General features: G+C 43.1%; 1 protein-coding gene across 1 annotated transcript in view; it reads right to left on the bottom strand.

The window, feature by feature from the left end:
* Positions 1-1,889: 1,889 nt before the first annotated feature.
* Positions 1,890-27,138, bottom strand: part of LOC138949573 (protein mono-ADP-ribosyltransferase PARP6-like) — a 47,356-nt gene continuing 22,107 nt past the window's right edge. The window contains exons 11-22 of the mRNA XM_070321411.1: positions 19,523-19,838; positions 16,078-16,176; positions 14,506-14,598; positions 13,612-13,737; positions 13,247-13,380; positions 12,266-12,314; positions 9,964-10,076; positions 9,585-9,657; positions 9,154-9,261; positions 8,642-8,711; positions 8,040-8,127; positions 1,890-6,350 (exon numbers count right to left, since the gene is read on the bottom strand). Of these exons, the coding sequence (XP_070177512.1) occupies positions 6,203-6,350; positions 8,040-8,127; positions 8,642-8,711; positions 9,154-9,261; positions 9,585-9,657; positions 9,964-10,076; positions 12,266-12,314; positions 13,247-13,380; positions 13,612-13,737; positions 14,506-14,598; positions 16,078-16,176; positions 19,523-19,838 (1,417 nt within the window). The 3' untranslated portion in view covers positions 1,890-6,202. The remainder of the gene's footprint in view (positions 6,351-8,039; positions 8,128-8,641; positions 8,712-9,153; positions 9,262-9,584; positions 9,658-9,963; positions 10,077-12,265; positions 12,315-13,246; positions 13,381-13,611; positions 13,738-14,505; positions 14,599-16,077; positions 16,177-19,522; positions 19,839-27,138) is intronic.

The raw sequence follows: 27,138 nt of genomic DNA, 5'->3' as shown, positions 1-27,138 counted from the left end.
GGACAGCACACAGATCCTACTTTGCATAGAGACCAAGACAGGTGGACAAAAAGTTGAACATTCAGTTTTACCCGTATGTCTGAAGAGATCAGCTGTGTTTCTTTTCACAAAATCAGATAATTATACATTCAAACCACAAAACATTTCATTACAGAACCAAACATGAGTCATAACCTGTGAGCGCGAAGAGAGCATGACACAAGATGAAGGGTACAGTACTAGTCGTGCAAGCGATCAGACACCACCACAAGTCTGCCCGGCTTACTTTGGATAACAACTTCATTCAGCTTGACCGTACAGCAAAACTCAACAGCCAGGCTTACTTTGGATAACAACTTCATTCAGCTTGACCGAACAGCAAAACTCAACAGTCAGGCAGGTTTCTGGGCAATGATGACAGTCGACATTTTTTGCTGAATAATTTAGCAGATCGACATAGATGTCACTATGAAAGAAATTCTAACAAAACAAAAGAAAAGAAAAGAAAAGAAAAGAATGCAAAACAAATCAATTAAAATAATGCCCAGTCTGCATGGAGCAGCCAGGTGGTTGATCTTGTTTTCAAGTTGAAGGATTTCATCATCTTGCGTAAAAGCCTGGACCGTTCTTCTTCTTCTACTTCTTCAGCGATGGACGACAGAACTAGGTGGTGAACACGACTGCTTACACGAGTTGGGATATCAATGAAACTGTACATAAAATATATTGTTGTATCAAACATGCAGACACCGTCAACCCTTGTGTTTGTCACATTCAACCAGTCAACCAAGCAACTTCTATAGTATCATTATAATACATTGTAATATAGATCGTAAGCTTTTCTTTCTTTCTTTCTTTGGTGTTTAACGTCGTTTTCAACCACGAAGGTTATATCGCGACGGGGAAAGGGGGGAGATGGGATAGGGGAAAGGGGGGAGATGGGATAGAGCCACTTGTTAATTGTTTCTTGTTCACAAAAGCACTAATCAAAAAATTGCTCCAGGGGCTTGCAACGTAGTACAATATATGACCTTACTGGGAGAATGCAAGTTTCCAGTACAAAGGACTTAACATTTCTTACAATACATACTGCTTGACTAAAATCTTTACAAACATTGATTATTCTATACAAGAAACACTTAACAAGGGTAAAAGGAGAAACAGAATCCGTTAGTCGCCTCTTACGAGCTTTTCTGGTTACTCTTCAAACATTCTTATGAAAAGCTCACCTTGAAGAAAACAACATCAACTTAGCACAGCACACACACACACACACACACACACACACACACACACACACACACACACACACACACACACACACACACACACACACACACACACACACACACACACACACACACACACACACACACACACACACACACACACACACACACACACACACACACACACACACACACACACACACACACACACACACACACACACACACACACACACACACACACACACACACACACACACACACACACACACACACACACACACACACACACACACACACACACACACACACACACACACACACACACACACACACACACACACACACACACACACACACACACACACACACACACACACACACACACACACACACACACACACACACACACACACACACACACACACACACACACACACACACACACACACACACACACACACACACACACACACACACACACACACACACACACACACACACACACACACACACACACACACACACACACACACACACACACACACACACACACACACACACACACACACACACACACACACACACACACACACACACACACACACACACACACACACACACACACACACACACACACACACACACACACACTTGCAAAAGGCTTCTTGGCAAAAATTAAAATGACGTTGAACAGCCCCGAGTCCATCGAGTCCATCGAGGTACTGTCAAAACATGATTCCGATTGTAATGTTACTTCAGTCAAACTGATAAATCACAAACATTAAACAAATTCTATTTCAAGTCAAGCTGAAACACACAATTAAGAAATTCTATCCAAAGTTAACTGGAGAAAAAAAAAGAAAAAAAAAAAAAGGGAGTAGAGAAGCAAACAGAAAATTTTCCACTGACAAAGAAAGGAAAACCCTCCACACAAAACTCAACACATACCACACAATTACCATGCTGTTTAGCACACATCACAATGGCTAAAGACTTACAAAATGAACAAACAGCTGTTTATAATCTTTTAAAGACTAAAATCGGAGATAAATTGTTATGGGGAATGTTTTGCTTCACTTCCTTAAGGCAATGTGAGGCACTCAAATTCAACTTTGAGAATACATGGAATAACCTTGTTTTCTTGGTAGGTATTGAAGTGACTTATAAAAATGAATTAAAAAATTGTGAATACTAATAGACATAGACTGCCGTTGCTATGGAAACAGCCGCCATGTTGGATTTCTAGCAAACGGTTTTACAGCAACATCATACATCAGAAATGCATAATAATTGGCACAAGTATACACATGGCATATATCTACAATCATATAGAACGATGTTTTGACAAAAGACTACAGTTGAATTCAAACTAATTTTTGTAATATGGATAAATACATTTTTAACTGTATATTCATTAATCTTTATTACAAAAATTAATATAAATTCAACTCAAGTCTTTTGTAAAAAAATCATTCTATATGATTGTAGATATAAGTCATGTGTATCCTTGTGCCAAATATTATGCATTTCAGAAGTATGATGTTGCTGTAAAACCATTTCCTAGAAATCCAATATGGCGCTGTTTATGCCAGATTCCATAGCAACGGTTGTTTATGTCCTTTAGTATTCACACATTTTTCATTTATTTTCATAATTCACTTCAATAACTTCCCAGAAAACTAAGTTAATTCATTTATTCTCCAAGTTTAATTCTGGTAATTTTAGTGCCTCACATTGCCTTAAGGAACACTAATTAAAATCAATAAAAAAAGACTTCAGTAACTAGTCCTTTTGTCAGAAATGTACATGTAACAAAATAGTGTGCAGCTAAAAACATGACATTCTTTGTAAAAGTAGCAATCAGCTGTAATTCTCCATTTCAGTACTGAACAAAGGAATCAACAAATATCTGTAAAACGAAACAACAAAATGAGCAACCCCCCCAGCACAAATGAACACTACATGTACATCCATCTCCATGGTAACTGTGAAGCCTCCCTGCACACACCTTATCAATTTATCCCTCAGCCAAGCTTTGCACGGACAGAGGTGCGTTACTGACACCCCCAGGTCAGTGGGAAATACACATAAATCTGAAATCATTAAACAGACATGAGAATAGAAAATCGTCAAACTGGAGGAAATTAGGTTTGCCAAATCGTATACATGTATAACACAAAATGTAGACAATTTTTTTCAGTTTTCCTTAACCCTGATGTAAGAGAAAGGGGGAACAGATTTACACAGGAGGAGTGCTTACAGTTACAGCATCAAAATAGGAACACCTAGAGAGGTTCAAAAGGAACAATTCCTCCAAAAGGAGGAAGATTTTCATACATTATTAAAAGAACATAAAAGTAGACACAAACAGAGCGTGTACAATGAGCAAGTCAGAACTGTCTACCAGGTAAAGCCAGTCCCAGCAGAGAAAGGTGAGTGCTTCTCACACTCACTGACTGATCCATGTCAGGGCACAGCCACACTGACTTAACCACAGCCACACTGACTTAACCACAGCCACACTGACTTAACCACAGCCACACTGACTGAACCACAGCCACACTGACTGAACCACAGCCACACTGACTTAACCACAGCCACACTGACTTAACCACAGCCACACTGACTTAACCACAGCCACACTGACTGAACCACAGCCACACTGACTGAACCACAGCCACACTGACTAAACCACAGCCACACTGACTGAACCTTAAGACCTTCACAAGTCTGACAAAATCAGGTCTTAAAAGGAGGAAGTCTGAAATTGGGGGGTCTTAAAAAGGGGGTTCCACTGTCATGACCTTGTCTCTGTGCATGAACAAATAGAACCTAACTCATCTCAGCTCAGCCCATAACATGTTGGTAGAGCACCTGCATCATTGCAGTAACAAGTTTCCCTCAACATATACCTGCATCACAGCAGTAACAAGTTTTCCTTAACACACCTGCATCACTGCAGTAACACAATCCTTGTCATACATATATTTTGGCAACACACACAAACACACACCAAAAACAAAAAATACAGCGACAAAAAAATGAAGAGCACTTAATTATAGTATTTTAACAGTTGTCAAAGACTTTTTGCACGCCAAATCTTTGGGAGAGAAATGTATGGGACTGGACAGTTGTGATATGATATCCGTTTTGAGTTCACTTCAAGCCTTGAACACCAAGAACAACATCCGTCATGTTATTGACACACGCCATCACAACAAAGACGTTCAATAACTCAGATAACAAAGTCAAAATACAGTACCTTGTTCTCCTACAAAAAAATGTTGTAAGTGACAACTATAATATCATTGTCAATCTGTAATATTAATTCATTCACAAATTCCTACCACCCACACAAAGCAGCCAGGCTGTTGAGTTTTGTTATGTGTCTGAATGGAAGGATGGCCGTAGTGCATGTTAAGTACTGGTCAGATCTGTGGCAGTCATAACACAGCTAACTTGGCTGTATTGGCCGTAGTGCATGTTAAGTACTGGTCAGATCTGTGGCAGTCATAACACAGCTAACTTGGCTGTATTGGCCGTAGTGCATGTTAAGTACTGGTCAGATCTGTGGCAGTCATAACACAGCTAACTTGGCTGTATTGGCCGTTTAATCTGACCCCTTTCTAAAGAAAATTTTCCATTTTTATGTAACATTTTAATGGACACTTAAGTGTTGTTATTGTTATTGTTATTGTTAAGACCGGGTTGTCTCAGATTTGTGAAGGTCTTAAAAGGTGGGTTCCACTGTCCTTGTGATACACTGAAGATGGCGATGAACGCTGCACGCTGTCCCTACTCCTCCTGTTGACCGCCCAGGCCTGACTGAAACCACTCTTAATATCTGTACAACAATATTTGAGAAGGAGTTTTATAAAGTGGTGTGTTGGTAGGCTTAAAGGTAAGGTGCTACTGTTCACTGGTCATTGAGATCCCATGGGTTTTATAAAGTGGTGTGTTGGTAGGCTTAAAGGTAAGGTGCTACTGTTCACCGGCTGTCATTGAGATCCCATGGGTTTTATAAAGTGGTGTGTTGGTAGGTTAAAGGTAAGGTGCTACTGTTCACTGCGTCATTGAGATCCCATGGGTTTTATAAAGTGGTGTGTTGGTAGGCTTAAAGGTAAGGTGCTACTGTTCACTGGTCATTGAGATCCCATGGGTTTTATAAAGTGGTGTGTTGGTAGGCTAAAGGTAAGGTGCTACCGTTCACTGCGTCATTGAGATCCCATGGGTTTTATAAAGTGGTGTGTTGGTAGGCTAAAGGTAAGGTGCTACTGTTCACTGCGTCATTGAGATCCCATGGGTTTTAATGCCCCACATCCACTTACCTTGCTTCAGTATTCCTGTCTTGTAAAATATACATCTACGTCCAGCGACGCATCAACAAACACCATCCACAATGGAGCATTTCTACTCCATCCAAGCTTTCAATTTGCAGCCTCCAAAGACTCTTTCATGATTAGCAGTCCCAACTCAAAGTTTGCACCCATCAAAGAAACACACACACACACACACACACACACACACACACACACACACACACACACACACACACACACACACACAACAAAAGAAACAGTTTCATAAAATGAAACGTCTCCGCTCACACTTTTCAGAAGAAGACACACAGGAATGAACGACCCGCACGGTCTAAGATGTCTCAAGTCCACACCATAGAAGCCAGCAGTGTTCACACAGCAGCACAACATGGACCACCTCGCCCCGACTAGCTGCCTCCATGACACTGGGGACTAGCTGCCTCCATGACACTGTGGACTAGCTGGTCCTGTCGACGTGCCTGTGCTCCCAAGCTCTGTACAAGCATGAAGACTAAAAGCAGCTGTGTGAGTGTTCCCGGGCTCTGTCTGGCACCACAGGCATGAAGACAACAACTAGTTGTCTCCATGACAACGTGGACTAGCTGTCTCCATGACAACGTGGACTAGCTGTCTCCATGACAACGTGGACTAGCTGTCTCCATGACAACGTGGACTAGCTGGTCCTGTTGAGGTGCGCCTGTTCCCTGGCTCTGCTGGGCACAACAGGCATGAAACAACTGGCCAGCGCGTCCTCCACCAGGCGGCACCACTTGCTGTGCGTCATGTCCACAACACTGCTGCCCACCTGCCCGTCTTCGTACCTGTACATGGAGCACACAGCCAGCTATTAACTCCCAGACAAAGAACAAGACAGATATCTTATTGGAACGTTATATATTCATTTAATCTAACCTTTCAATAACATACCTTTCAACAACATACCTTTCAACAACATACCTTTCAACAACATACCTTTCAACAACATACCTTTCAACAACATACCTTTCAATAACATACCTTTCAACAACATACCTTTCAATAACATACCTTTCAATAACATACCTTTCAACAACATACCTTTCAATAACATACCTTTCAACAACATACCTTTCAATAACATACCTTTCAACAACATACCTTTCAATAACATACCTTTCTTGTGTGTGATTGTGAATGTTGCAACATGGGCCGTCTGTTTGGTTTTGGATGTTTATTTTTCACAGACTAAGATATATGTAGTGGTCACTCCCTCTCTCTCCCTCCCCCCCCCCCCCCCCTCACCTCCCTTCTTGTCCCTTCTCTGTTTAACAATAACATCTTGTCAACCAAACTGGTTCCTACCATTCTGTCTTTATGACTGTAAAGATCAGCTGTCGAAGGTTATAATAGTGGGTTACAGCAACTCAGTGGCATGCATCACTTCCCCAGCCAAAATACCCGTTTCATTTATGTCTGATCTTGTTGACTTTTGGTCGTTTTTGACTGTTTGGTATGTGTCTTGTAGCACATGACACCATTTCTCATGTGTCACCTGTTTCTCTCCCTTTCCCTAGGCCCAATCTCTCTTTATTAAAACAATGGATGCATAACTGCAAAAAACCTGTGCAAATCTTTGTACAAATAATTAAGCCTGCATGCCATATTAAATAATTAGATTAGAAGAATCTTTAGCAGTAAGTCCAAGCTATCAAAAAATAGGCACACAGTGTAAAAGTAAGACAGACACCATATGCAGATTACACAGATACACAGTGATTAAGACAGGTGTAAGACAAGATACTGACACAAAGAAGAAGTGTAAAGATAAGATACTGTCACAAAGAAGAAGTGTAAGACAAGATACTGTCACAAAGAAGAAGTGTAAAGATAAGATACTGTCACAAAGAAGTGTAAAGATAAGATACTGTCACAAAGAAGAAGTGTAAAGATAAGATACTGTCACAAAGAAGTGTAAAGATAAGATACTGTCACAAAGAAGAAGTGTAAAGACAAGATACTGTCACAAAGAAGAAGTGTAAAGATAAGATACTGTCACAAAGAAGAAGTGTAAAGATAAGATACTGACACAAAGAAGAAGTATAAGACAAGATACTGACACAAAGAAGAAGTGTAAGACAAGATACTGACACAAAGAAGAAGTGTAAGACAAGATACTGACACAAAGAAGAAGTATAAGACAAGATACTGACACAAAGAAGAAGTATAAGACAAGATACTGACACAAAGAAGAAGTATAAGACAAGATACTGACACAAAGAAGAAGTGTAAAGACAAGATACTGACACAAAGAAGAAGTATAAGACAAGATACTCACACAAAGAAGAAGTTATAAGTTTTTAAATAATTCAAATATATAATTTATTCATTAAGTTATGATCATTCCATTCTGTCCATACCATCCCAAAGAAGGCAGTTACATGCCGAAATATTGATATAAACGTACCTAACCTGGTTACTGGTGTGTTTTCTTTTTATTTAAACAAAGAAGAAGTGTAAGACCAGATACTGACACAAAGAAGAATCGTGTGCAGATGTGCGACTCCTTGGTAACCACCCAGATCTCATTGGTCTTCTTGTGCAGCTCTGGCGACTGGATGACTGTGTCAACCAATCATACACAGTGAGAACATAGTGACACTAAATGTTTATATGATGGCATCATCACCAGCATGGAATACAACATATGTCATCATCACTAGATTACAACATAAGATGTCATCATCACTAGAATACAATATATGTCATCATCACTAGAAAAAAAAATTATGTCATCATCACTAGAACACAAACACATCTCAATGTCACCTGCATGACTATGTCCTGATGTAATCACCACAAGACTCCAACACATGTAATATCACAAACATGACATCATGCCATCATAACCAGATTAAACAATTATGATGTCATCAGCATCAACATCACATTACATCATAATCACTAGAATACAACGCATGATGTCATCATCACAAGGAAGATATGGAATCTTCATCATCAGAATAAATCATCATCATCATCATCATCAGCTTGTGATGTCATCATTACAAAATTGACTTTAGATGTTTGTGTACACAAATGATTGTACGAACACAAATGAGACCGACTGGCTTACCTTCACAAAGGGCAATACAGTTCAGGTGAGAACTGGATAGGAAACGGTTTTTATCTACACTTGGCTTTGCCTGAAAGAAAACACACACCAAGTGAAATGACAAACAATCAACATCACAGCCTTTCAAAAAACAAAACAAAATTAAAACAAAGGCATGTACACACGCACGCTGGCAGGCAGGCAGCCAACAACAACAACAACAACAACAACAACAACAACAACAACAACAACAACAACAACAACAACAACAACAACAACAACAACAACAACAACAACAACAACAACAACAACAACAACAACAACAACGTATCTACCCAGGCTAACAGAAACCAAGGCATACACTAATGACTATAATGATGAAACAAAGTGAAAGAAGAATGGACGTAATAGGTGTGTGTCGTTCCGCAGGTGTTTGTAGGTTGTGCAGGTAATGGCCATGCTCTCTCACACACCCACACCCACACACACACACACACACACACACACACACACACGACAGGTGTTTGTCGTACCACAGGTGTTTGCAGGTTGTGCAGGTGATGGCCCATGCGAGAGTAGCTGAAGGAGTAGGTGGACAGCGGGCTCAGGTAGATCCCTTTGCCGTGGGCAGCGCCGTTAATCTGTAACACACACACACATGACAGCATGCACATACACATACAGACACATACAGCATGAGGTTCAAATCACACCTTGTGCTTTGGCGGTTTTGTACAGTCAAAAAAAACTGTCAAGAGTTTGATATGCAATGCTCTAAAAGAACAGTTTTCATTTTTACAATCACAAACTTGCATTCATGAATCAACACAAATAGGTGTAAGTTTTCCTGAAAATTTTACATACATTAACAACACACATGCACCTGCGCACGCACACACACACACACGCACACGCACACGCACACACACACACGCACACACGCACACACACAAACAGTACGTACCTGAAATTTGGTCCCTGATGCAACTATCAACCCTTGTCTGATGATTGCATGCCAGTTCTCTATGGACGATCCGCTGAAAACAAAACAGTGTATATATTACTATTATCGGGTGATGGCAGATGTTGAAACAAACGAAAATCACATATAGTGATATAATAGACAGGTTCATATTACAGCCACTGCAGGATGGAGTGCTGGCACTTAGCAATGCGACCAAAATACATGTCAGTGTAGGAAGGCGTGGCAAGACAGTCATCATAAATGACACGCCAAAAGCACTGAAGACATCATAAAATAAAGACATGAATACAGCTGCCGTACTGTGCCTTCAGCTCTAAAGGTACAGCAAAGTAAGACATGAGATAAGACTGGGACTCACTGGAAAGCAAAACAGCTGCCGTACTGAGCCTTCAGCTCCTGAAATTCCTTCTCCTGTGCGGGGGGACTGCTGAGCAGCAGGAACTGGTGGGGCGTCGACATGCACTTCAGCAACTGCACACAGTCCATAAAAACAATAACAGAGATAAAAGGTGTACAATTATGAATCAGGGAGAAAAAAAACTGGGTTCACTCAGATGATCCTCATTTGTTCATTTTGTTCCCCCTTCTTAAATGTTTGGAAATTCAGAAAATGTATCAGAAAACAATAACTCATATCAGGAATTCTTCATTTCCTGATGGGAACTTTCATCCCTGAAAACATGGGGCTATGACGACATCAAGGTGCCGAGACGCCTCACAGGGGTCGACACTAACTTATTTGGCCTGGGGCCACAGAGATGGAAATTGCTGGGGCGGAAAACAAAAATCTGGGGTCCACTCTCAGTATTCACGTGCGGCAATGCATTGTCTGTTTTTCTTCATCGTACTGAAGCCACAGAAATTCTTTCAACTATTTGACATTGAAATTACGACAGCGCTTCGCGCTTTTGGCTGCATCGGTCTCCTTTTTTCGTTTCTCTCCACCCTGTTCTTCATCTTCATTACCATGTCTTTTTACACCAGGGATGTGTCGCCACATTTTGCGTTTGGCATTTGAAGGCGATACTTATCTCTCACGCTAAAGAGCACAATCTGGGAGTTATTTCCCTTGCGGCATTGTCCTTCGACGATTTCAATGGTTTTTTTTTTCTTGACTGCGGCATTGATCGTAACGCAAATTTCAGTGACGACTTTGACTGGCGATTTTTAGTGATTGGCTCTGGCATTAGAATTTTCGGTTTGTCATTGTTGGAATTGTTGGGCCCCAAGCTTCGGCAATGTTTGGGGCGGAACACAAAACTCTGGGGCGTTCTGCCCCCCGCCCCCGCTAGTGTCGAACCCTGCCTAAAAACATGGGGATATGACGATATCAAGGTGCTGAGACACCTAAAAACATGGGGCTATGACGACATCAAGGTGCTGAGACACCTAAAAACATGGGGCTATGACGACATCAAGGTGCTGAGACACCTAAAAACATGGGGCTATGACGACATCAAGGTGCCGAGACGCCTAAAAACATGGGGATATGACGACATCAAGGTGCTGAGACGCCTAAAAACATGGGGATATGACGACATCAAGGTGCCGAGACGCCTAAAAACATGGGGCTATGACGACATCAAGGTGATGAGTCGCCTAAAAACATGGGGCTATGACGACATCAAGGTGATGAGACACCTAAAAACATGGGGCTATGACGACATCAAGGTGCTGAGACACCTAAAAACATGGGGCTATGACGACATCAAGGTGCTGAGACACCTAAAAACATGGGGCTATGACGACATCAAGGTGCTGAGACACCTAAAAACATGGGGCTATGACGACATCAAGGTGCTCAGACGCCTAAACACATGGGGATATGACAACATCAAGGTGATGAGACGCCTAAAAACATGGGGCTATGACGACATCAAGGTGATGAGACGCCTAAAAACATGGGGCTATGACGACATCAAGGTGATGAGACGCCTAAAAACATGGGGCTATGACGACATCAAGGTGCTGAGACGCCTAAAAACATGGGGCTATGACGACATCAAGGTGCTGAGACGCCTAAAAACATGGGGATATGACGACATCAAGGTGCTGAGACGCCTAAAAACATGGGGCTATGACGACATCAAGGTGATGAGACGCCTAAAAACATGGGGCTATGACGACATCAAGGTGATGAGACGCCTAAAAACATGGGGCTATGACGACATCAAGGTGATGAGACGCCTAAAAACATGGGGCTATGACGACATCAAGGTGCTGAGACGCCTAAAAACATGGGGATATGACGACATCAAGGTGCTGATACACCTAAAAACATGGGGCTATGACGACATCAAGGTGCTGAGACACCTAAAAACATGGGGCTATGACGACATCAAGGTGCTGAGACACCTAAAAACATGGGGCTATGACGACATCAAGGTGCTGAGACGCCTAAAAACATGGGGCTATGACGACATCAAGGTGCTGAGACACCTAAAAACATGGGGCTATGACGACATCAAGGTGCTGAGACGGCTAAAAACATGGGGATATGACGACATCAAGGTGCTGAGACGCCTCACAAACTTTGCGGTGGGTGAACAATTTCTAGACTTTGGGATGTAGGGATACTCATGTGAATGCAAACTGTGCATGTGTCTGTTAAGAGCAGATCAAAGTTAAGCTAGACAATTTGCACTGTCAGCACAACTCACCTTCTCTGGTGGCAGCTTGACAATGTGGGATCTGTTGCTGTAGATGATCCTGGACACACAGAGACATAACGTTAAGCAGCTGCCAGTGTATCAGCAAAGGTTAAAACATTCTGGCTCATGACACACCTCCACAAACTGTGCACATCTCTTGGCAAAATACTTTTCACACACATCAAGAACAAGAATTTTAAATCATCTATCAGGCTGGATGTTAGAATAATTGTGTCTACATACAATCTCTGTTAACTCTGGATTTCAAGTTTTAGCATCCGAGTTACCTTATCCTAGCTTAGTCATTCCTGGTGTTAGTTGTAATGACAAGCACCGACATCCTCTAGCTAAACACAGACTTCTTTTTCTTCTTCGTTCATGGACTGGAACTCCCACAGTTTTAAGTGAATGACCTTTTAGGCAGCAATACGCCGCTTTTGGGGGTAGCATGCTGGATATTTTCTTGTTTCTGTAACCCATCGAAATCTGACATGGATTACAGGATCTTTTCCGTGTGCACTTGGTCTTGTGCTTGCGTGTACACACGAAGGGAGATAAGGCACTAGCAGATCTGCACATAAGCTGACTTGGGAGATCGGAAAAATGTCCACCCTTAACCCACCAGGCGCTGCCAGACGGGATTCAAACCCACAACCTTCCGCTTGGGAGGCCGGCGTCTTATCCACAAGGCCTTGGGCCCGTCAGTAACACGCACAATGCTACATACTACAACAGTCAATAACACACGGACAATGCTACATACTACAACAGTCAATAACACACGGACAATGCTACATGCGCCCGTCAATAACACACGGACAATGCTACATGCGCCCGTCAATAACACACGGACAATGCTACATACTACAACAGAAGATGATCCAACAGAGGATCCTTTTTGACAAGTGGCTTGTGTAAGTGACTGCAGGTGTTAGGTGTAATGACACGCACTGACACACTCTAGCTAAACACAGACACAACGCTACACACCATGACAGAAGCGGATACAAGAGGGGGTCCTTCTTGTCGAGTGCCTTGTGTAGGTGACTGCAGGTGTTGCCGGTGAGGACACTCATGTGCGGCAAGTTCTTCAGCAGGCCCTCCACTTTCTTGAAGTCCTTTTTCTGCAAACATCACCATCACGGGGGAACATTTTTACATCAGTGGTAGTTGTCACTGACAAAGAGAATCTCTGTGTGTGTGTGTGTGTGTGTGTGTGCGTGTGCGTGCGTGCGTGCGTGTGTGTGTGTGTGTGTGTGTGTGTGTGTGTGTGTGTGTGTGTGTGAGTGAGTGTGTGTGAGTGCCTGCGTTTCCGTGTGTGTACGACTACGCAGTAAACTACACAGAGCACTGACCTTTTCACTGAGGGCGAACGCGCCGCGGTTGCTGGGGTCGACGATGTTGGGGAAGGGGGTGAAGATGGTGGCCTGACGCATGGAGAAACACGCCGCCTTAGCCATCGTGATCAGCAGGTCCACCACCTGTACATCACCATAGCAACAGAGAATCATCACCATGACAACAGGGCCATCACCATGACAACACAGAGACATCACCATGAAAACAGTCATCACCATGACAACATGGAATCATCACCATGACAACACAGAGACATCACCATGAAAACAGAGTCATCACCATGACAACAGGGAATCATCACCATGACAACACAGTCATCACCATGACAACAGACTCATCACCATGACAAGAGGGAATCATCACCATGACAACAGGGCCATCACCATGACAACACAGATACATCACCATGACAACAGGGCCATCACCATGACAACACAGATACATCACCATGAAAACAGTCATCACCATGACAACATGGAATCATCACCATGACAACACAGTCATCACCATGACAACAGACTCATCACCATGACAACAGGGAATCATCACCATGACAACAGACTCATCACCATGACAACAGGGAATCATCACCATGACAACAGGGGTTCATTTGAGAAAAGGGAATCGTCACATTGAAAATACAATAGCATCACAATAATACAGACAGACAGGCCACTTAAGACCAACATCATAATCTGAACGTAATGCCAGGACGACAAAAAATCAGAGCTTTAACTGTCATGTCAGTCCCACCAATATCCTCCATTGACAGATCAAACAGCTTTTTGCTCTAGCAGAAATGTGACCAATATCTAGAGTGAGCACAAAGCTGCGAGCACTGACCTCAGCTCACCAATAACTAGAGTGAGCACCTAGTAGTGAGCACTGACCTCAGCTCCAGTGGCGATGTCGGCCGTAGCGTTGGCCATCACACCCAGCGTCTGGAAGGCGAACAGGCACAGCTCCCGCGAACACACCGAGGGCTGGAATTATAGCATATTCACAAGGTGTAACGCAGATTTTCATAAGTTGAAAAGCAGATTTTAATATCATTCAAGCATTCATTCATACAATCATGTACATGTGCAAGCGTGAAAACTAGGATTGATAGAGTTACCCTAAAGCAGTAACCCCCATCTTCATCCATATGTATCATCACTAGAATACAATATATGTATCATCACTAGAATCTATATATATATACGACTAGTGTCTGTCTGTCTGTCTGTCTGTGTGTGTGTGTGTGTGTGTGTGTGTGGTTGTGCGCGATGCACGGCCAAAGTTCTCGATGGATCTGCTTCAAATTTGGTGGGCATATTCAGGTACACCCGGGACAGGACACAACCTGGTCGATATTTCAACACGTGCTCTCAGCACGCAGCGCTGAACCGATTTTGGTTCCACCTCAGCCACCCGGGCCCCCATACCGACACACCAAAGCCAAAGTTCTCGGTGGATCTTTTTCAAATTTGGACACCGTATTCAGCTACACCCCGGACACAATATCATCGATGAGATATTTCAACACGTGCTCTCAGCGCGCAGCGCTGAACCGATTTTGGTTTTTCTGTTCATTTCACCATTCCCAGTAACTCTTCCTTATCTTCTCCATGTTTTCAGCGTTTACCTCCCTTCCTTCGTATGGTGCACTATAGTATGAGGGGGCATCTTCGGTTATTCCCGGCGTTCTGTTACTATTTTTAGAAGGTCACCGCAGTGTCCAGAACGTAAATTGGACCCGTAAATTATCCTCACTGTAAAAGTGCAAAGGTCGAATCAATTTATAGTCACGCGAAAAATACACTGTCATCTATCTCTCTATATATACGGCTTCTCTGTGTTTGTGTGTGTGTGTGTCTCTCTCTATGTGGGCAACACCTGTGGATTGTTCAGTTCTGTTTGTGATGTGGTCTGGCGACTTTTGTGTATTTGTATGTACTGGCCTTCCTTTGAGAAGTCATAACACTTCAAAAGGGCTTAGAGATAAGCTCTAAATTGCTCAATCCTGTTTGAGTGGAGTTCGCCTCCAAAGGTGATTAACACGGTTACATTCGTCGACAAGGATGGGACTCGATATGGTCAGGAATGGCATTATGGCCACTGAATCATTTTTGTACTGTTCCCATTCCACGAATCTGGGAGGGACCTAAGCTTGGCGTGTCCATTGTTCGGACCCGGCGAAGCCGGCGTTCGGCTCCAACTACTTCTTCCCGGCGAAGCCGGCTACCCGGCGAAGCGGGTATTCATCTAGGACAATATATGTATCATCACTTTTCTCCACGGAATCTGTACTGCTTGCGTAAGTTTCAGGCTGCAGCAGTCTCTTGCAATGCATAACTTTCAGGCTGCAACAATCTCTGGCAATGCATAACTTTCAGGCTGCAACAGTGTCTTGCAATGCATAACTTGCTATTTCATCATGAACATAAACTAAAAGACGCTCAGCTGCTGTTGTCACTTACCATCAACATGGCTCCGTTAGCCTGAAAGACGTGGGGGCAGTCGCACACAACACAGAATTCATTCACTCTCGGCACTCGCTGTCGTATGTACCTGTACATCTGGACACAGAGAGAAAACATAGCATTAATTTCAGGCTTACACTGCTAGCATAACAGGAGTGCACCAAGAACATGAACCTTCCAAAGCACTAAAAAATGTATTTTTTTTACAAGTAAAATGACTATTTCTAAGAATACTCACCTCAATTTAACTAATAGGAGTTACCTTACTTACGAGTGCTAGACTGAGAAGCGTCCTATGTTACAAGTACTAGACTGTAAACAAGGTCGCTAACTCTAGATTTCCGTCAGTATACCATTTAGGGGAGTAGTCTCCCCTTGTCGGTAGTACCTCTCTGCGCATGTGCCGATGCCCATAATCCCCAGTTTCAATTCGAAGCTATTAAGTCAATAGCGGGGTTGGTTGGAGGGTCTCTGGTTAAATTGAGGTGAGTATTCTTAGAAATAGTCATTTTACTTGTAAAAAAATACATATTTCTTTCGAATACATCACCTCAATTTAACCAATAGGAGAATAGATATCACCTCAATTTAACCAATAGGAGAATAGATAACAGGCTGGAGGGTTGACTTTCGATTGGTAAATCTAGTGTCACCTCAACCGACTCAGCCCATTCGTCCAGAATCCCCCCTGTAAAATCTGGGGAAGAAAAGGATAGATTATTGGACTGAGAAGCAAGAACCCCTGAGTCGGGCGAGTGGCAAGTTGCATTGTTGCCACTGTGTCAACTTGCTCCAGAAAGGGACAATCGAAAGAAAGTCCCACCTGTCAATGTAGAGCTGTTATTTAAGGGCGGCCTCTTATTGTCAGGTCCTGTTGTCTACTTCTGAGAACCTAGTCGTAGGATTAGGTGACAACAGTAGAGATGTGGCCTTGTTAAAGGTCAAAGGCTTAGGTGTTGCCTACGAACCAGGAATAAGTAGAGGCATGACAACATTATAGGAAGCTCACCTGTGAGCATTATTCAGAGCCTTGCTCGATCTTGCATGTTGTGAAAACTCAGCTGAGTGTAATACTCATGTGTTAACAACCAAGTTTATTCATGCCCCTAAGGCATGGTTTCAACTGTATATTATTCATAACATGCCCTTCAAAGTGTAATGTACATTAAATTGTTGTGCACTGGAACAGAACATAAGTATATATGTGCAGTTTGTTCTGTTGAATTTGAAGAATTGTCTCCTGGCACTGTGGTATCAACAGATTTTAGCTGAGTGTAAATCTCAAAGTGTAAACACTTGAGTTTATCCATACGTTTAATCTTTTACCACTCAGATAGCTGATTTAAACACTCTCCATGAAAATGGAATTTGTAGGATCAACTGACTTCTTCATACCCTTTGCCAAGAAAAGGATTATATCCCAATAAACTGACTTCTTGATACCCTTTGCCAAGAAAAGGATTATATCCCAATAAAGATGTCCCATCCTGTGTTTGCATACTTTAATTCTTCCTTGTCCATTTTTTTTTAAATTTAATTTTTATTTTTTTCATAATGTGTATGTATGCACGCATACAAGTTAATCAAGTTAAAGTTGGTAAGAAAGTATTCTTTATCCAATTTGAAGAAGTACCACCACGTGGTCTCTGCTGAGTCCACCATGATCATGTGATAAAAATACCAAAACCATAGTCTGCCAACCGCAGAAAAACATCGTTTCCCAGAAACATAGGAGAGAGAATTACTTGCCTTTCTCTGAGAGTAAAGGAAGTTCCCTCCGTAATACTCCCGGAGGCGCATATCTCAATCTCAGTGTTTGGTTTTCTTTCCAAGCGGGCGAGGTTTGTTGTTGTTATTCTTCGATACAACCTCTTTCAGTTCTATCAGCGTTCAAGCGTACTGCGTTCCGTAGCTACGCTGCCCGCAAAAGTCATCGCAGTTTGTAATGACCGAAGTATTCATACGCCGTATGTAACCTTCGCGGGCGCTCGGTACTTTGTACGCGGTATCCCATAAGCCTAAAAATTCGGATCGGAAATGCTCGCGCTTCCGGTTGGGATAACGCACATGGCAAACCTCGCTGTAGTCAATATAAATGCTGTTAAAATGCACAAAAAAACGTCCGGGTAATTGCGAAGTTGAAGGTCTTGTTCGTATTCCTACATTGATGTGTAGGGTGACCTGCCGTTGCTTTCTATTGAAAGCGGCAAGGTGAGTTATCGTTCGCGGAGTTCTATTGTGCCAGTGGAACCAGCCAACCGCTGTAAATATCTGTTCGACATTCGTAACGACTGAGTGAAGAATAATTGTCACTCAATTGCATGTTCACTAGTTTTAAAAGACTAGTAACGGAGCCCGTTAGGCTCTGTGTCTCAACAAGGTATCATAGAAGTACCTTCTACTTATGACTAACTCAGTAACTTTGTTACATTCCTTTCGTTTTCATTTTCACGGTTCGTTACGTTGTTCAATGTGATGAATGTATACGGGCGTAGTAATCACCCTTAAAAAAAGAAAAACCCAAACCGTGATTGAAGGTGAATGTTGAAAGTTCCTGTGAAGGAAGTCTTCTTAGACGGGAAAAGTCTAAATACACGTCTAGCTCCCCGTAGCAAGAAATTGAAACTGGGGATTATGGGCATTGGCCCGTGCGCAGAGAGGTACTACCGACAAGGGGAGACTACTCCCCTAAATGGTATACTGACGGAAATCTAGAGTTAGCGACCTTGTTTACAGTCTAGTACTTGTAACATAGGACGCTTCTCAGTCTAGCACTCGTAAGTAAGGTAACTCCTATTAGTTAAATTGAGGTGATGTATTCGAAAGAAATACAATTTAACAATGAAATGTATCAAAAGAAAAACATTTTTCTGTGCACAATGTTGGTAAAAGGATGTATACGTAGCACACAGCGATTCAAGACTCACCAGCAGGGAGCAGTATAACCAGGCCAAAAAAAGGCATTTCAAGGAACAGAGCTTTCTTCACTTGACAATAGCACTTAGGGTGCATTGCCCAGATAGTTAAAGGCCAACATCGGTGTGCGGCAGATGTAGCTCTAGTTTCTCATCCTGGCATAGCTAAATTTAGCTCTGTGGCCTTGTACTATAACTAGGTACAAAGCTCTGGAGAATAACCAACATATAACATGGGTCTCCTCCAGATGGATGTTGGGCTTTAAGACTCAGCACAAGTGAGCATCAACTCACCATGACAATAAGGGCTTTAAGACTCAGCAGAAGTGAGCATCAACTCACCATGACAATAAGGGCTTTAAGACTCAGCAGAAGTGAGCATCAACTCACCATGACAATAAGGGCTTTAAGACTCAGCAGAAGTGAGCATCAACTCACCATGACAATAAGGGCTTTAGGACTCAGCAGAAGTGAGCATCAACTCACCATGACAATTGTAAGGTCAGCAGAAGTGAGCATCAACTCACCATGACAATAAAGCCGTCAGCCAGTGACGGCGCTTTCTTGACATCAGCGGTGGTTGGCGCCTGGAAGGACCACTGACTGGCCTCGGTCAGGTTGGGCTCTGTTTGGGACAGACTCATGCTGCGAACCGCCGGCTCTCGCTTCTTGCTCGTCTTGTGCGGTGACGACAGGTGGCGTTTCACTTTCCGCGATCCCTTGGACCCTCGCTTGGGCGGCAACGGTGGCGGGATGTCGGCGGCGGACGCTGAGTCACTGGAGTAGGGTCTTGTGATCCCCGAGTGGTTTGGATCATCAGAGAAATCTTCTGAGGCACTGAAACTGGAACATCAACACCATGACAGTGAGGCACTGAAACTGGAACATCAACACCATGACAGTGAGGTACTGAAACTGGAACATCAACACCATAACAGTGAGGCACTGAAACTGGAACATCAACACCATAACAGTGAGGCACTGAAACTGGAACATCAACACCATGACAGTGAGGCACTGAAACTGGAACATCAACACCATAACAGTGAGGCACTGAAACTGGAACATCAACACCATGACAGTGAGGCACTGAAACTGGAACATCAACACCATCACAGTGAGGCACTGAAACTGGAACATCAACACCATCACAGTGAGGCACTGAAACTGGAACATCAACACCATCACAGTGAGGCACTGAAACTGGAACATCAACACCATCACAGTGAGGCACTGAAACTGGAACATCAAAACCATAACAGTGAGGCACTGAAACTGGAACATCAAAACCATAACAGTGAGGCACTGAAACTGGAACATCAACACCATCACAGTGAGGCACTGAAACTGGAACATCAACACCATAACAGTGAGGCACTGAAACTGGAACATCAACACCATCACAGTGAGGCACTGAAACTGGAACATCAAAACCATAACAGTGATAACAAGCTATTGCCATCATCTTTATTTCCATCTTTGTGTCACATCTCTGTGTAGCCTTTATACTGATGAGCTGTGTGTCACATCTCTGTACAGCCTTTATACTGATGAGCTGTGTGTCACAACTCTGTGCAGCCTTTATACTGATGAGCTGTGTGTCACATCTCTGTACAGCCTTTATACTGATGAGCTGTGTGTCACAACTCTGTGCAGCCTTTATACTGATGAGCTGTGTGTCACATCTCTGTACAGCCTTTATACTGATGAGCTGTGTGTCACATCTCTGTACAGCCTTTATACTGATGAGCTGTGTGTCACATCTCTGTACAGCCTTTATACTGATGAGCTGTGTGTCACATCTCTGTACAGCCTTTATACTGATGAGCTGTGTGTCACATCTCTGTACAGCCTTTATACTGATGAGCTGTGTGTCACATCTCTGTACAGCCTTTATACTGATGAGCTGTGTGTCACATCTCTGTACAGCCTTTATACTGATGAGCTGTGTGTCACATCTCTGTACAGCCTTTATACTGATGAGCTGTGTGTCACATCTCTGTGTAGCCTTTATACTGATGAGCTGTGTGTCACATCTCTGTGCAGCCTTTATACTGATGAGCTGTGTGTCACAACTCTGTGCAGCCTTTATACTGATGAGCTGTGTGTCACATCTCGGTGCAGCCTTTATACTGATGAGCTGTGTGTCACCTCTCTGTGCAGCCTTTATACTGATGAGCTGTGTGTCACATCTCTGTACAGCCTTTATTCTGATGAGCTGTGTGTCACATCTCTGTACAGCCTTTATTCTGATGAGCTGTGTGTCACATCTCTGTACAGCCTTTATACTGATGAGCTGTGTGTCACATCTCTGTGCAGCCTTTATACTGATGAGCTGTGTGTCACATCTCTGTACAGCCTTTATACTGATGAGCTGTGTGTCACATCTCTGTACAGCCTTTATTCTGATGAGCTGTGTGTCACATCTCTGTACAGCCTTTATTCTGATGAGCTGTGTGTCACATCTCTGTACAGCCTTTATACTGATGAGCTGTGTGTCACCTCTCTGTACAGCCTTTATACTGATGAGCTGTGTGTCACATCTCTGTACAGCGTTTATACTGATGAGCTGTGTGTCACCTCTCTGTGCAGCCTTTATACTGATGAGCTGTGTGTCACAACTCTGTGCAGCCTTTATACTGATGAGCTGTGTGTCACATCTCTGTGCAGCCTTTATACTGATGAGCTGTGTGTCACAACTCTCTACAGCCTTTATACTGATGAGCTGTGTGTCACAGCTCTGTGTAGCCTTTATACTGATGAGCTGTGTGTCACATCTCTGTACAGCCTTTATACTGATGAGCTGTGTGTCACATCTCTGTACAGCCTTTATACTGATGAGCTGTGTCACATCTCTGTTCAGCCTTTATACTGATGAGCTGTGTGTCACAACTCTGTGCTGCCTTTATACTGTTGAGCTGTGTGTCACATCTCTGTACAGCCTTTATACTGATGAGCTGTGTGCCACATCTCTGTACAGCCTTTATACTGATGAGCTGTGTGTCACATCTCTGTACAGCCTTTATACTGTTGAGCTGTGTGTCACATCTCTGTACAGCCTTTATACTGATGAGCTGTGTGTCACATCTCTGTGCAGCCTTTATACTGATGAGCTGTGTGCCACATCTCTGTACAGCCTTTATACTGATGAGCTGTGTCACCTCTCTGTACAGCCTTTATAGTGATGAGCTGTGTGTCACATCTCTGTGTAGCCTTTATACTGATGAGCTGTGTGTCACATTTCTGTGCAGCCTTTATACTGATGAGCTGTGTGTCACATCTCTGTGTAGCCTTTATAGTGATGAGCTGTGTGTCACATCTCTGTACAGCCTTTATACTGATGAGCTGTGTGTCACATCTCTGTTCAGCCTTTATCAGACCTGGGAACCCCTGTTTTGCACTTTGAGTATTCTCAAACAAACTTGGTGTATTTTCAAAAAAATGAGCGTACTCCACACAGCGTTTGCACATCCATGATTAAAACATGCCTCATGCGCGTCCGTCACACCGTTAATTAAGTTTACCTATACATTTAAAACAAATGCTTTTTTCAATTTTTACTGACAAAAACTGCACCGTATTAAATTGATGGACTACAAGCCGCGACTTTAAAAAAAAAATCGCATTGCGGCTTATAAAAAGATGCGGCTAAAACGTTACCTAAACTTGAATAGCATTCACCTAATGGAAGTCGCCGCGGATTTTCATTTCGCTGGATTAGCGATTACCGGTACTTTATTGGCTCTCTACTCAAGGCTCGGCGCTTTTCTCTTTCTTTCGCGAATCTTCGTTTGTCAACAAGTCGTCGTGACAAGCATACAGAGAAACACCCGATGTATCAGGATCTCGCCCGCGCGAGATTTCGTTTTTTTGTGTCTCGCGATAGTTGGAGGAGCGAGAGCCGCCATGTTGTGCTTTCGTCTGCTCGAAATGTGCGCAAAAGTTGTAAATCATCCCAAAAAAGCTTATTCCGGGCGGGACTACATGTGTGTGTTGGTTACAAATTGTGTGTGTGTGTGTATGTGTGATATTTTTCTTCAAACTTTTTCACTTTTCTTCTTTGTTTCACTTGTTTATTCTCGGAGCCGATTTCGCCAAATACCGTACTTTCGTTTGCCTGGTTGTTTTGATTGATTGACACGATCCGATTATATTTTTTTCGACGGCGGCTAATATAGTGACTTAATCATGTGCCAAAATACTGGATCGGCTTCAGGATGGGCTTGTGAAGAAAAGTAGTCTAGGAATTTTTCTCGTCGTATTTTTTTCCCACTGACCATACTGAGCGTATTCTCGACAATCATGCGTACAAAATACGGCGAAATCGTATGGGTTCCCAGGTCTGCTTTATACTGATGAGCTGTGTCACTTCTCTGTACAGCCTTTATAGTGATGAGCTGTGTGTCACATCTCTGTACAACCTTTATACTGATGAGCTGTGTGTCACAACTCTGTGCAGCCTTTATACTGATGAGCTGTGTGTCACATCTCTGTACAGCCTTTATACTGATGAGCTGTGTGTCACAACTCTGTGCAGCCTTTATACTGATGAGCTGTGTGTCACAACTCTGTGCAGCCTTTATACTGATGAGCTGTGTGTCACATCTCTGTACAGCCTTTATACTGATGAGCTGTGTGTCACATCTCTGTACAGCCTTTATACTGATGAGCTGTGTGTCACATCTCTGTGCAGCCTTTATACTGATGAGCTGTGTGTCACATCTCTGTACAGCCTTTATACTGATGAGCTGTGTGTCACATCTCTGTACAGCCTTTATTCTGATGAGCTGTGTGTCACATCTCTGTACAGCCTTTATTCTGATGAGCTGTGTGTCACATCTCTGTACAGCCTTTATACTGATGAGCTGTGTGTCACCTCTCTGTACAGCCTTTATACTGATGAGCTGTGTGTCACATCTCTGTACAGCCTTTATACTGATGAGCTGTGTGTCACAACTCTCTACAGCCTTTATACTGATGAGCTGTGTGTCACAGCTCTGTGTAGCCTTTATACTGATGAGCTGTGTGTCACAACTCTGTGCAGCCTTTATACTGATGAGCTGTGTGTCACATCTCTGTACAGCCTTTATACTGATGAGCTGTGTGTCACATCTCTGTACAGCCTTTATACTGATGAGCTGTGTGTCACATCTCTGTACAGCCTTTATACTGATGAGCTGTGTGTCACATCTCTGTGTAGCCTTTATACTGATGAGCTGTGTGTCACATCTCTGTGCAGCCTTTATACTGATGAGCTGTGTGTCACAACTCTGTGCAGCCTTTATACTGATGAGCTGTGTGTCACAACTCTGTGCAGCCTTTATACTGATGAGCTGTGTGTCACATCTCTGTACAGCCTTTATACTGATGAGCTGTGTGTCACAACTCTGTACAGCCTTTATACTGATGAGCTGTGTGTCACAACTCTGTGCAGCCTTTATACTGATGAGCTGTGTGTCACATCTCTGTACAGCCTTTATACTGATGAGCTGTGTGTCACAACTCTGTGCAGCCTTTATACTGATGAGCTGTGTGTCACATCTCTGTACAGCCTTTATACTGATGAGCTGTGTGTCACATCTCTGTACAGCCTTTATACTGATGAGCTGTGTGTCACATCTCTGTGCAGCCTTTATACTGATGAGCTGTGTGTCACATCTCTGTACAGCCTTTATACTGATGAGCTGTGTGTCACATCTCTGTACAGCCTTTATTCTGATGAGCTGTGTGTCACATCTCTGTACAGCCTTTATTCTGGTGAGCTGTGTGTCACATCTCTGTACAGCCTTTATACTGATGAGCTGTGTGTCACCTCTCTGTACAGCCTTTATACTGATGAGCTGTGTGTCACATCTCTGTACAGCCTTTATACTGATGAGCTGTGTGTCACCTCTCTGTGCAGCCTTTATACTGATGAGCTGTGTGTCACAACTCTGTGCAGCCTTTATACTGATGAGCTGTGTGTCACATCTCTGTGCAGCCTTTATACTGATGAGCTGTGTGTCACCTCTCTGTGCAGCCTTTATACTGATGAGCTGTGTGTCACAACTCTCTACAGCCTTTATACTGATGAGCTGTGTGTCACAGCTCTGTGTAGCCTTTATACTGATGAGCTGTGTGTCACCTCTCTGTTCAGCCTTTATACTGATGAGCTGTGTGTCACAACTCTCTACAGCCTTTATACTGATGAGCTGTGTGTCACAACTCTGTGCAGCCTTTATACTGATGAGCTGTGTGTCACCTCTCTGTTCAGCCTTTATACTGATGAGCTGTGTGTCACATCTCTGTAAGGCCTTTATACTGATGAGCTGTGTGTCACATCTCTGTACAGCCTTTATACTGATGAGCTGTGTCACATCTCTGTTCAGCCTTTATACTGATGAGCTGTGTGTCACATCTCTGTACAGCCTTTATACTGATGAGCTGTGTGTCACATCTCTGTACAGCCTTTATACTGATGAGCTGTGTGTCACATCTCTGTGCAGCCTTTATACTGATGAGCTGTGTGTCACATCTCTGTACAGCCTTTATTCTGATGAGCTGTGTGTCACATCTCTGTACAGCCTTTATTCTGATGAGCTGTGTGTCACATCTCTGTACAGCCTTTATACTGATGAGCTGTGTGTCACATCTCTGTACAGCCTTTATACTGATGAGCTGTGTGTCACATCTCTGTACAGCCTTTATTCTGATGAGCTGTGTGTCACATCTCTGTACAGCCTTTATTCTGATGAGCTGTGTGTCACATCTCTGTACAGCCTTTATACTGATGAGCTGTGTGTCACCTCTCTGTACAGCCTTTATACTGATGAGCTGTGTGTCACATCTCTGTACAGCCTTTATACTGATGAGCTGTGTGTCACCTCTCTGTGCAGCCTTTATACTGATGAGCTGTGTGTCACAACTCTGTGCAGCCTTTATACTGATGAGCTGTGTGTCACATCTCGGTGCAGCCTTTATACTGATGAGCTGTGTGTCACCTCTCTGTGCAGCCTTTATACTGATGAGCTGTGTGTCACAACTCTCTACAGCCTTTATACTGATGAGCTGTGTGTCACAGCTCTGTGTAGCCTTTATACTGATGAGCTGTGTGTCACAACTCTGTGCAGCCTTTATACTGATGAGCTGTGTGTCACCTCTCTGTTCAGCCTTTATTCTGATGAGCTGTGTCACCTCTCTGTTCAGCCTTTATACTGATGAGCTGTGTGTCACATCTCTGTACAGCCTTTATACTGATGAGCTGTGTGTCACAGCTCTGTGTAGCCTTTATACTGATGAGCTGTGTCACCTCTCTGTACAGCCTTTATACTGATGAGCTGTGTGTCACAACTCTGTGCTGCCTTTATACTGTTGAGCTGTGTCACATCTCTGTACAGCCTTTATACTGATGAGCTGTGTGTCACATCTCTGTGTAGCCTTTATACTGATGAGCTGTGTGTCACATCTCTGTACAGCCTTTATACTGATGAGCTGTGTGTCACAGCTCTGTGTAGCCTTTATACTGATGAGCTGTGTGTCACCTCTCTGTTCAGCCTTTATACTGATGAGCTGTGTGTCACCTCTCTGTACAGCCTTTATACTGATGAGCTGTGTGTCACAACTCTGTGCAGCCTTTATACTGATGAGCTGTGTGTCACAACTCTCTACAGCCTTTATACTGATGAGCTGTATGTCACATCTCTGTACAGCCTTTATTCTGATGAGCTGTGTGTCACATCTCTGTGTAGCCTTTATACTGATGAGCTGTGTGTCACATCTCTGTACAGCCTTTATACTGATGAGCTGTGTGTCACATCTCTGTACAGCCTTTATACTGATGAGCTGTGTGTCACATCTCTGTGTAGCCTTTATACTGATGAGCTGTGTGTCACAACTCTGTGCAGCCTTTATACTGATGAGCTGTATGTCACATCTCTGTACAGCCTTTATACTGATGAGCTGTGTGTCACATCTCTGTGTAGCCTTTATACTGATGAGCTGTGTGTCACATCTCTGTACAGCCTTTATACTGATGAGCTGTGTGTCACATCTCTGTACAGCCTTTATACTGATGAGCTGTGTGTCACAACTCTGTGTAGCCTTTATACTGATGAGCTGTGTGTCACATCTCTGTACAGCCTTTATACTGATGAGCTGTGTGTCA

Source organism: Littorina saxatilis, linkage group LG1, assembly GCF_037325665.1.
Source record: "Littorina saxatilis isolate snail1 linkage group LG1, US_GU_Lsax_2.0, whole genome shotgun sequence".
NCBI classification, from domain to species: domain Eukaryota; kingdom Metazoa; phylum Mollusca; class Gastropoda; order Littorinimorpha; family Littorinidae; genus Littorina; species Littorina saxatilis.
This window is presented reverse-complemented; position numbering and strand designations above follow the sequence as displayed.